General features: G+C 49.3%; 1 protein-coding gene across 2 annotated transcripts in view; it reads right to left on the reverse strand.

Annotated features, from left to right (window-relative positions):
* Positions 1-12,915, reverse strand: part of Foxk1 (forkhead box K1) — a 66,355-nt gene that overhangs the window by 18,905 nt on the left and 34,535 nt on the right. For both annotated transcript variants that reach the window (XM_052754190.1, XM_052754189.1), the window contains exon 2: positions 7,089-7,274. In XM_052754190.1, coding sequence (XP_052610150.1) covers positions 7,089-7,274 — 186 coding nt within the window. The remainder of the gene's footprint in view (positions 1-7,088; positions 7,275-12,915) is intronic.

Here is a 12,915-nt window from a genome sequence, read left to right on the forward strand (position 1 = left end):
GAGGTCAGAAGGGCCGGCAGCCAGGTCCTGCAGAGAAGGGAGCAGGACACAGAGCGCACTGAGCCAAACAGAAAAGAGGAATTACAGACTCCAAAAAGGGGGAAAATGGAGCCAAAGTACAGGGAAGGAAGTGGCTAGGCCCCGTAATTAGGACACAGTGACAATCTGACATGCGTAGGACCAAAGATGATGTCATTGTATTGGGCAGAGGGAGGAGAAGTGAAATCCTGCATGTCCCTGTAGGAAGTCCAAATATGACCTCTAAAACCAAAGAAGAGGCAGTCACCCACACCCGTGCCTCAGAAGGATGCCGGCATGGGGCGGACGATGAGGTTAGTGAGAGGAGTCTTGGGGGAGTCTCTCCACCATGCGAATGATGCAACACCCTCAGTCTACTGCTAAGTCCGAACAAAACAAAAGGGCATGGAAGGAACCTTTCCAGAGGCAAGCATTTTAGACTTATCTTCAAGAATGTCTGTGCTCTGTGCAGGTGAGAGAGCTCAGTGGATGAAGGGGGCTTGCAAGCAAGCCCGAGAACCCAGGTTCAAGTCTCGGAACCCACACGGCAGGAGAGAACCAACTCCTGAAAGTAGTCCTCTGACCTCCACATATGCACCATGGTGCAGCGCACACACACACACACATAAATACATGCTTAAAAAGACTATTCTCCTAAGGTAAGTGTCATGCTACTTAAGTCCTGGAAGCTACTTCAAAAGATTAACTTTGCTTCTGAAACTGCACAGCACCCAAGGTGGAAAACACCCAAACATTAGGTATTCATTGAAAAAAAAAAAAACAAACTGTGTATACATGGTGTGTGTGTGTGTGTGTGTGTGTGTGTGTGTGTGTGTGTGTGTGTGTGTCCATGTATGCATGGATGACCTCAGGTATTGGTCCTTGTTACATATATTCTTTTTTGTTGTTGTCATGACATATATTCTATGTAGGCTAGCTGGCCCATATGGTATCTATCTTTATGTGGATTCTGGAGATTCAAACTCAGGTCCTCACCACTGACCCATCTGCACAGCTCAATATTAGCTACTTTTAGGCAGACTTAACACAGGAAAGGGGAGCAACCACCCTGCAGTTTAGTGGGGTCTGATGCTGGATTCAGCCTCTCTGGCCAGTTCTGTGCTTTGCAAAGGCATCCCACCAGTGGGAGATCTAGGGAGGGAGGGCTGTCCAGTGCACACACGCATTGCGTACACGAGTGACCACACAAAAGTACACAGCAGGTTTATCAGACACAGCACAGGTGATGCCACACAGGTATGCCTGAGATGCAGCCACTGTCATCCCAGGAGAACTAGGGGTGATCCCCACCAAGATTTGACTCAGCCCAATGTTGCAGCACCCCAGATGGTCCCAGAGGAGATGCAGACAGTAGAGAAAAGCCAAAGGAACATGGAAGGCCCCAAACCTTTAGTGGGGAGAAACCAATTTCCCCCAAGTTTTCAGATGGGGAAGGAAACAAGGTGAGGCCTGAGGGTACAGACAGGAACAGGAAGCAGCACACCTCAGTGTCTATGAATGTCCAGACCCAAACTCTCAAAGTCGTCTTGAAGCTCTACTGAAACATGAGTAAGGTTAAACACCCTGAAGGAGGAACCAAAGTTTGCCAAGAAGACAGGCAGGCATATAGGAGGCTCCTTTTCCGAGGGCACATGTGCAGACCCCTCCATGAGTGCCTGAAGCCCCAGACAGCACAGAACCATATACCCATGGACGTGCTCTACATTCTCACTCCCATGATAAAGTGCCACCTCTTCAAGTAACAGCAGAGCTTGCAGCTAGTCTTTGGTGCACCTGAATTGTCAGCTAAACAAAACAAGATTATTTGATCCCCCACCCCATACCATTGGACTCCAGGGCCTTGCACATACCAGGTGAAGTGCTCTACCCCAGAACTACATGCCCAGCCCCCAGTGCAGATCTGGTGATCAAGCCACCTACTGGATACACTAGGTGGAGTCACACCTGAAGGCGGAGCTACTTGTAAAAAGCAAAGAAAACTTGTAAGTTGTTCATTTTCGACAATTTTCCACTTGATATTTTTGGACTGTGAGTAACTGAAACCACAAGCAAGTGAAACCAAGGCTGGGGGCGGGGTAGGGCTCTAGACTTCTACTGGATGCCCTCCCAACGCAAAAGATCTCCAAGAGCAAAAGACACTGGAGTTATCAGCAATAAAGTGGAACTATGCTAAAGACCCATGTGCAGTCCACACTTCCATTTCCTCCTTCCATGTCACTGTACCCACGGAAGAACTTTCGGGATTCTCAGCCAAGTGGTTTCTGGGAACTCTGGTCTTCAGGCTCGGCAGCAAGTACCTTTACTCGCCGAGCCATCTCGACAGCCTTTCCATTTTTATTTTTGAGATAGGGTCTCTCACTGAACCCAGAGTTTCCAGTTTCAGCGAGACAGAGGCCAGTGGGCCCACAGCACTACGATTACAGATGTGACGCTGGCTGGGTTTTCACCTGGGCACAAACACAAACAAGCACTTTACCCATGGAACTATCTATCTCTCCATTCCTTTTTGTTGGTTTGACACAAGATCTCAATATGTAGCCCTGGCTGGCCTCAAATTTGCAATCTTCCTGCCTCAGCCTCCAGAGTGCAGGGACCCCCATGCCTGGATCCACAAGTATCTCCATGACTGCTGTAGCAGTTTGTTTAAGTGTACCCCCAAGGAGCCTGGCTTCTGAGTAACCTCAGCAAATGACTAGCTCCTTCATTTCCTAAAATCACTTGCTCTTCACAGATAGAAAGGTCAAAACACTGTCGAAGCTGCGGTTTCTTTCAAAGAGCTCATTCATTTGCTGGGCGGAGCCCTACAGACAGGGAAAAGGGCCCCACCCCCACCCCCCCTACTCTACCCCCGCAAAAAAGAAAAAAAAAAAAACCGACGTACACACCATTCAAAACCACAGCGGAACAAACCGCCCTGGGAAACATGGAGCCGCCCAGGCCGGCCAGCAAAGCGGAGCCAGCGTCTGGTGGGGGTGGAGAGAAGGCAAGGGGACGTGTGGCAGGTACCAAGCTTAGGATCCGCTCCAGGGAAGGAGGAGCCCCAGATGGGAGGTCCCCCTCAGTGCCCAGATCAGCCAATAGGGACCCGCTAGCAAAGCTCACCAAATTAGGCAAGCTGACTGCACAGGGCGGGACCCACTCTGCTGGCTGGGAAGTCAGGCCCTTTCCCCAAGCCTGCCCCGCCCTGGCTCCCGCTGCCTGGGAGAGGAAGGGCAGGGCGTGTTTGTAAACAGGAGGGCTCCACCCCTACACAGAAACTCAAACTGAAAAAGTCTTGGCAGGCACGAACCTCAGGCCTCCGAGCTTTACAAAAGCTCAATGGAATTCCACAGTGCGGAGATAAACGGATGTCAACAGAGATCTTTTGTTGTGACACTTAAAGGCTCAGGGAGTCCAGGGCAGGTCCCACGCCACCATCTCTACAGGTGACCAAGAACCCAGAGCCCCTCCCCCCAGGAGACCCTGTGGGAATTCTGAGGAGACAAGGGCCTGCTCCCTCCCAGCAGTATCAGGAATGCCGTAGACATAAAGACCGGACTCCAAGGAAGCGTTGGGGCCACCAGAGCACCAACTGCTCAGCGGAGGGGGATAGGGTCTTTACAACCAGTGTCCCACCTGACCAAAGGCCATTCTACACCCCAACTCGTCCAACATCTTAACCAGGGGGCTGTTGTTTGTTTCTCAGTCTCATGGAATCCATGCTGGCTTCAAGTTTTCTACGCAGCTGAAGATGCACAGCTTCCTTCTGCCTCCACTTCCCAGAGCTGGGACTTACGGCACTGTGCCTAGTGTTATGCAGTGCTGAGGATACCCAGGGCTTCCTGTGTGCTTGACAGGCACTCTACCAACCCGGCAATACCCTAACCCCGACTACTGTTTTTATTTGGGCTATTAATGAAAACTACTTTATGAAGCCAGGCATGGTAGCACACATCTTTAGTCCCAGCACTCGGAAAGCACATACAGGATGATCTCTGAGTTTGAGGCCAGCCTGGTCTACTTAGTGAGCTCCAGGTCAGTCAGGGCTACACAGTGAGATCTTGTCTCAAAAACAAACAAACAATGCTAAAAATAATACTATTCAATCCCATAATCTTGTACCCTAGTACTGGATATTGAACCCAGAGCCTCTTTTTCTTTTTTTTAATTTTTTTTTTTTAAATTTTGTTGTTGTTATTGTTTTTGTTTTTGAGATGAGGTCTCACTATGTAGGACTGGTGTGTCTATAACACATTATGTAGATCAGGTTGGCCTTGAACTTCTATGCGATTCTTCGGGTTTCCCCTTCCAAGGGCTGGAATTTCAGGCATGTGCCATCATGCCTGGCTAAACTCAGGGCCTCTTCCAGGCTAAGGAAGTAAGTGTCCTACCACTGAACTCATCCCAGTCCTCTTTATTACAGGACAGAGTACACTAAGTTGCCCAAGCTGGCTTTGGTCCTACTCAGTAGCTCAGGCTGGCCTTGAACATAAGCTTTTCCTAGCATCACACTTTCAAGGTGGCCCCACTTGTTTGCACGTAAGCATCTTGTGCCTTTTAGTAGCCAAGTGATTTCCTGTCTAACTAACAGGCTACAGTTTTCTTAACTGTTTGTGAGCCCTGAGTACTGGGGATGAGTTGTATAACAGGGACCACTGAGGCAGAGGTACTGTATGGAGGAACCAAGTCATTTTACTCAAACATTTAATCAAACATTCACTCCTGCAATCTTAGGACTTGGGAGGCTGAGGCAGGAGGATTACTGCAAATTTCAGAACCAGCCTAACTACAGTCTGAGACCCTGTCTCAAAAACCAAAACCGGGGTCAGATACCCGGCTCAGAGGGTAAGGGGCTTGCCGTTAAGCCTTACCACCTGAGTTTGATTGAGCCCCAGGATCCACATGATGGGAAGAGAAGTAACTCCTCAAAGTGCCCTCCCTCAACAAACAAACAAATACAAATAAGCCAATATAATGCTAAAAAAAAAAAAAAAAAAACAAATGAAATGAAATCAAAACAAATTACATGCACAGAACATCCCGACTGCCCTGACTAGCCGTGAACTCTAAGGAGGACTTGTCTTGGGGCCCCATGCAATGGATTGCACACATGAATTTGGGTGTGAGAATGGGGCTATGCTCAGCCTGAAATGACGCTGGGAAAGCCATCTCTGATGAAGTGACAAGGCGGGGCGACAAGTGGCAGGTGCTGAGCACAGGTGGGCTGTCATCTCTCACCACCACCTTCCTGAGGGACACATGGCCTAGGAAGCTGCTGTGATGTGACCTACCCAAAAGGACACAACCCATCATCCACGTGACCACACTAGGGGTCTACACCTGAACTCTGGGCTTGCAAGTTCCCAGGCTGTACCTCTCGCTGGTGTCAGGAAAGAGGAAACCTACTCCAGACAAGGGGCCCGTGTGCATGCATTTCATGGTAGGAAACAAAATAAGTTTACAAAGGCAAACCGAGGGTTAAACACCACTCCCACCATCACACACACACACACACACACACACACACAGTGATACTTTTAACCATCTTGGGTTTCCACCAGTAGGAAGGACATCCTCAGATGTGACCCTGACTACTGAACCTCTAGAATCAAGAATCAAAAATCTCTTATATATAAACTTAAAAATGGGTAAACTCCAGCCAGGTGCACATCTGTGGCGGTGCACATCTGTGATCCCAGCTGGTGACCGAGGTAGGAGGATCAAGAGTTCCAGGCCAGCCTGAGCATCAGAAAGCTTCAATGTCTCCTAATGGCCCAGTGGCAGTTGCCTACAATCCCCTTACCCAGTGTGATGGTTTGAATAAGAACGGTCCTATAGGTTCATGTATTTGAATGCTTGGCCCCAGTTGATGGAATGTTTAGGGAAGATTAGGAGGTGTGTGTGTCATTGGGGGTGGGCCTCTAGGTTTCCAAGTCTCTATCAGGCCCAGTCCATTCCCCCTTCTTCCCACCCCGCCGCCTGCAGATCTAGCCACTGCCCCCGTGTCGCGCCTATCCCTGCTGCCATGTTAGCCACGGATCACCCCGAGACTGTGAGCAAGCCCCCACTTCAATGTTTTCTTTTATAAGTTGCCTTGGTCATGGTGTCTCTTCACGGCAAGAGAAAAGTAACTAAGACACTAGTATGAACAAAAGTCTGGGTTTGACTCCCAGCACTAGGGAAAAAAAAGGTTTTAAATAAAGAGATAGCATTAAGCAGACCCCTGAGAAGTAGGAGATATAACTCTGGGGACCCAGTGAGGCTGCCCATAGCAGTGACCCATGGCCAGGGCTCAGGGATGGTACAAGCCTGGCTCTGCTGGAGAATAGTTCTCAGAAGTTTTTATGGGTCCTCAAAATCCTGACCCCCAAGGACTGTGCCACACCTATGCCATAGGCACAAGAGATTCGGCCACTATCTGCCATCTCTATAGGGCTGGCCTGTGCCCTGAGCAGAGGTGGAAGCCACAGGGCTCAGGGGCACCATGCCCCAGCACCTGATGGTGGCACAGCACTTTTAGAAGCATCACGAACATGAGAGGCAGTGAGAGGGAAATCTGCTTTATTGAAAAACACCCGTCAGAATCCAAGTCTCCCCCTCTCCCCCACTTTGATATAAGGTCTCATGTAAACCTGGCTGGCCTTGAACTCACTATATAATGGAAGACGACCATGACCTTCTCATAACCCTGCATCCAGGATCATAAGCATACACCGCAATGCCCAGTTTATGATGTACTGGGGACCGAACCCAGAACCTACACATTCTACCAACTGAGCTACACCCCAGCCTGTTTGCTCTTGAGACAAGGTCTCTCTCACTGAGTGGCCAGGATGTTCCTGAATGTCCATGCAGCCTGGCTGTGCACGGGAGATACTCCTGTCTCAGCCTTTGGAGTGCTGGGGATACAGGACGGGGCCACACACCCATTCTCCTACTTGAGTTGAGGCCCCAACTCAAATCTACAACCTGGGCAGGTGGTGACTCGAGGGTGACTGTCCCTTGCAGGAGGACCTCCCAGAGACTAGCTCCATTCAGAAGAACCTGGGCACGAGAGAGGAACGGCTCACCTGATGGTGCCAGTTGGGGAAGGGATGGGGCTGACGAGACTCCGGAGGTCCGGCTCCGGAATGTGGATCTTCAGTGGGGAGATCTGAGGGTAGAGTGGCCGCAGAGGGGATGCTGGGGCCTCCTCCTTGTGGTACAGGGATGTGAACTGGATCTTGATGGCCGTGCTCGGGAACCGGAAGGTGCATCTGCAAAGAGAGGAGAACGGCTGGTCAAGCACAAGGTTACTGGGTGCAGGGCTGAGGTCCCACCACCCACACGGCAGGAGCAGCAGGAGCCTCGGGCTTGGTATTCCTGGGAACACACTTCGTCTTACTCTGGCATCAGCTGTACTCTGCTTGTAAACAAAAGATGTAAATATCCCCAGCAGATGCCACGAGAACCAACCCATGGAGCCTCCATGTACCAGGACAGTAATGGTGACAATGACCGTGGTTTCTGACCTTCAGGGGCAAATAGCTAAACGGATCCTGCCCACTTAGGCACAGATCTCATTCACTTGTCACTCACTCACTCATTCACTCACTACTCAATTACTCCTCCAGCAAAAACCAGCTAAAAGGACCCTGCCCCATTTGAAAACAGGTTTCACTCACTCACTCATTCTCCCATTAGAAGACAGGGTCTTCCTATGGAGTCCAGACTGGCCTGGACCTCGGGATCCTCCTGTTCCTGTCTCCTGAGTTGCTGGGACAACAGGCATGCAGCACCATGGCCGGCTTAGAGAGATTCCTTCAAGGTATAAACAAATGCCACCACACAAAGGTAGAGGGATGCTCCAGAGATATTTGGGGGTGGTGGAGGGAGGGTGTGTTCTCTAACTGGCTTCTCACTAAACTTAAGGCTTACAAGCCTAGACCAGGCATATCTACTGAGTGACAGACAGACAAACTAATCTGACCCTGGAACAGCCAAGGAGGACTCGTCCACAGCAAAGACCACCCCACATACTCAGACAAGGTGAGCAACTTCCCCCATCTCTAAGAAACGGACATTATTTGCTGGGCTCACCTCTAATTTCCAGATTCGTGTGTGCGCAGGTGTGTGGGCATGTGCAGGCCAGAGGCCATGCTGAGTGCCCTCCTTGGTCACTCTCCACCTGAATTTTAGAGGGTCTCTCACTGAACCTGGAGCCCGCCATTTTAGCTAGACTGGCTGGTTGGCAAGCTCAGGATCTGCCTATTTCTGTGCTAGTATATACATAAAATAAATAGATACAAGGTGGGGGGGAGAGAAAGAAAAAAGAGCAGACTAATTCTGGAGAGCTTGAAGGGCTTCCGAGGCCTTCCTAAATCCCTCTGCTCATCACCCTGAATCACTGGGGCCTCACAACTGAAAGAAATGCTCCGAGTGGGGTTTGCTATGCAGATGGGGACCACCCGAGAACACGGGCAGCAGCCCTTCCAGCCTCTTTGTCCTTCCTTCCTCTGCTCCAACTAAGTTGGAGGGCCTGAACAACAGCCCTCTCCAAAGGGGCTGCCAGCTGAAACCACGATCCCTTTAAAAAAGGGTTTATTTGTGTGGTGTGTATGTGTGTGTGCGCGCGCGTGTATGCGTGAGTGCATGCGTGCGTGTGAGAGAGAGAGAGAGAGACAGACAGACAGACAGAAAGCATTTGTGCTCGAGCCCCTATGGATGCTAGAAGAGGCTTGGATCCTCTGGAGCTAGAGTTATAGGAGGTTGTGGCTGCCTAACGTGGATGCTGGGAATTGAACTGTAGTCCTCTTGAAGAGTAGTATGTGCTCTTTAACCCTGAGTCATCTTTCCAGCCCCAACAGCCAAGATTCTAAGAGCTGGAGACACAGGTGAGTGGTATGCCCCTGCCTCAAGTCCCCCATTGAGCAGCTAGCTAGCAAAGTGCCTCAGAGGGAACAGCCATGTACCATGGAGGTCCCAGAGTACCTCCAGTACTGCCAAACAAAACCAAATCCAAGATGAATGTGTGTATGTTGATCGAGATTTTTTTTAGTAAACAGCCTTCCTTCCCTCCCTTCCATTAATGGTGCTGAGAACATGTGTCCCCATGTTACAAACATCTGATTTGATTCCCAGCACCAAGGGAGGAAGGGAGGGAGAAAAGGCTGTTTTACTAAAAATCTCTCTCAGCCCTAACTGAGGTCCTTTGCAGCACCACACCCCACTGCGATGGCAACCCAGAGAAACACGTTCGATGATAAGCATCTTCAGCTTGCTTGCTGGAACAGCTCCTGACTTACTCTTCCAAAATTCAACCCAGGTAGCCACCCTGTCAGCAGGAACTGGTGAGAATAAAGTGCCAGCCCCTTGGCTTGGCAGAGGGCACTCAGTGTCTTCCACCACACCCCTTCCTGTAACATCCCCACTTAGAGTCAGGGACCTTGGCTACAGTCTTAGTTTCTTTTTCTGATGTTTATCTGTAGCCCAGGCTGACTTTGAACTCCTCCTCATCCTCCTGCTTCAGGTTCCCAAGTGCTAGGATTACAGGCATGTGCCATCATGCCCGGCTTAAACCCCCCACCCCTCTAACACACTTTTTATTTTAATTTAATTTAATTTTATTTTTTGAGACAAGGTCTTGCTGTGTAGAACTGGTCTGGACCTCTTGGCAATCCTCCTGTTGCAGTCTTCCAAGCAGCTGTGATTTACAGATGTGAGCCAACATACCTGGCTCCTAGCTTGGCGTTTGTCCTGACCTGCCATTCACAATGCCTAGACCACCCTGCTGAGGTCAAGGTACCTACCAGATAGGGATCCTTCGCTGTCCATCTTGGAGTCTATCATGGAGACAGGCTCTCAAGTCAGCACCCATATAGGGGGGAATTTTGCTGTTTTGTTTGTTTGATATTTATTTTATTTTAAAAACAGGATCTCTCTTGTAGTCAAAAACAAAAACAAAAACAAAAAAAACCCCTGCTTGCTCGCAAGCCCATGATTAAAGGAGAACCAGCCCCTGTAAGTTGTCCTTGAATGTAAAGGAGACAGAGAGCTGCCTGGGTTGGCTGGGTTGGGGAGAGGGCACAGACGCTGAGGGAGTGGCTTCTTGGGTGTGAACAAGAACTCTATTCTAGCACTAGCCACTCAATGGGGAGATTTAAATGACTAGCTCTGTGGCAGGTAAATTATACCAAAGTTCTTGCCTGAAGGCTCACAAGTAGAGCCAATGACTGAGTCCCACCCTGTCTGGAGGCCAGGGGCTGGGCCGACTGTCAGGAGGTGAGAACACTGTATCTAGCCTGGGATCTCAGCTCAGGACACAGTTGGCTTGACCATTATAGCCTTGGCTGGAGCTGGTGAAGTGGCTCTAAAGGAAAAGCGTTTGCATGGCAAGCACAAGGACCCGAGTTCGAGTCTCTAGAACCCACACAAAAGCTGGATGCCACAAGGTGTCTGTAATTCCAGTGTTGGGGGGAGGGCGCCTGCTGGCCCACTGGAACTCATGAATGAGTAGACACAGTGGAAGGAGAGGAGGACTAACATCTGAGGTTGTCCTCTGATCTCCACACGTGTGGTGTGGTGGTACACATGTGCCTGCACTTACAGGAACACACACACACACACACACACACACACGAACACGTACATGCAGATTTAAAAAAAAAAACAGAAACAGCCCCAGCTGACTAGGGCACCAAGTTCTTCTCTGCATCCCTGCAGACCTTGAACTTTATCCTGTCTTCTTGCCTGTCTGCCTAGTCAGCCTCAGCCCAAAGCCTGGCTACTCCATCTTTGAAGGAGGAATCTGGTAACCTGCCCCACCTCCCACAACAGGGGCGCTGCCAAGCTGTCGGAAAGTAAGAATAAAATACCAATTTCTTACCAACTTGAGACAGTTAATTTCCTCCTGGTCACAGAGACAAGGAAGTACACTAAAAAGCTTCTGGCAAAGTTTTTAAAAAATTAACACATCTCTCGGCTACACAGCTGCTCCCCATTTCCGATCCTCCATCCCAGCAGAACAAGGACTTCACTTTCTGGAGGGGATGGTGAGCTGGAGGAGGTGGGGCCTGCAGGGGACACCGCAGAGCATTAGGGAGGATATCCCACTCTGAAAACAGACTCCTGGCCTGAGATGCTGCACACAGTGAGACCATTGCATTCGATGACTTCTCACATGTGAGGGATGTCTCAGACTCCCCATCCACGGGAGCAGGGACCTGAGCACCCGACTCTGCAGTGAAACACCCGAGAGGGCAGACTTTGCAGCAGGAGGAAGCAGCCCATTCCTGTCAGCATCCCAGTACTCAGGAAGCTGAGACAGGAGGATGAGGGCTACATAGTGAGTTCTAGGCTAACTTGGACTGCAGAGAGAATTCAAGGTTAGGCTGGGATACAGAATAAGACTCTGTCTCAAAAAACAAACAAAATTAAAATTTTTCTTTTTATTTTTTTGGCCTTTTTAATCTTATGTATATGGGTATTTTGCCTGAACATATGTTTGGGCACTACTAGTGTGTCTGGTGCCTCTGGAGGCTAGAAGAGGGCATCAGATCCCTTGGTACCAGAATTATAACTGGTTGTGAGCAGCCATATTGGTGCTGAGAATTGAACACAGGACTGAGTCATCTCTCTTACATCTACATTTTCCCCACTTTGGGTTTTTGTTGTTGTTGTTTTTTGTTTTGTTTTTTTGGTTTTGTTTTGTTTTGTTTTTTTGAGACAAGGTTTCTCTGTGTAGATCAGGCTGTCGTGGAATTCAAAGACCCGCCAGCCTCTGCCTCTCAAGTGCTGGGATTAATCACATGCGCCACCATGCCTGGCCTTAAATTTTCTTTTTAAATAAGGAAAAATGTGGTAATTGACAAATGAATTTCTAAAGCAACCACTTGAGAAGGCCTCATAGCATACCCTGTCCAGGTGACGATGGGTCAGTGAGTGACAGATGAGGCCTCTGGAACTAAACCAAGATCCACCTTGTTTGGGGAGTTTCAGAACACCAGATTTTCCTTCAAATACAAATTGGACCTGGATTGGTGGTGCACAACTGTAACCCCAGCACTTGGGAGGTGGAGGCAGGGGGATCAAAAGTTCAAGATAAACCTCAGCTGCATGAGACCCTGTCTCAAACAAAAAACAAAAAACAAAAAAAAAACAAAAACCAAGAAAGGGGACACAGAGTCGGCTCAGTAGGTACAGGCACCTGCCGCCAAGCCTGACGACCTGACTTTGATTCTTGGAACCCATGTAATGGAAGGAGAAAACCCGTTCTCACAGGCTATTCTCGGACTCTTCATGCCCTCTATGACGCAGGCACACACACACACACACACACACACACACACACACACACACACACACACGAAACAGACAAGTATCATTTAAAAATCAATACACTACAAAGCGGTTCAAAGAACCCTCTGTGTTTAGAGACATGCCTGTGGGAGGGAGGTGGCTAAAAAAAAAAAAACTTCAAGAGTGACGTCACCATGCTGACACTTTCCTGCAGTTGGGTTAACCACAATGAGTATCTTACAAAGTACCTGTAAATGTGCAAGATCTCGCACTGTGGAATGAGGCGTTCAACAAGACTAACATAGAAGTGCTCTTTCATTCTTGACCCACCAAGGAATACGAGAACTATTGTCATAGGCTGATGAAATTAAATAAGCAGCTGACAGCCAGGATCTGCCATTAGGCAAAGCTTGTTTTCAGAGCTGGAGCCCTGAGTCCCTCACCAGCTCTGCATAAACGGGGCATGTGGTGCATGCTGGGAATGCCAGCACTGAGGTGAAGGTAGGAGGATCAAAAGTTCAAGGTTAGCCTTAGTTATATAGAGTTCATTTAGGCTAGCACTTAGACACACACATGCACACACACACACACACACACACACACACACACACACACAAACAC

The sequence above is a fragment of the Peromyscus californicus genome, unplaced genomic scaffold (genome assembly GCF_007827085.1).
Source record: "Peromyscus californicus insignis strain IS unplaced genomic scaffold, ASM782708v3 Scaffold_2__1_contigs__length_46816999, whole genome shotgun sequence".
Lineage (NCBI taxonomy): Eukaryota > Metazoa > Chordata > Mammalia > Rodentia > Cricetidae > Peromyscus > Peromyscus californicus.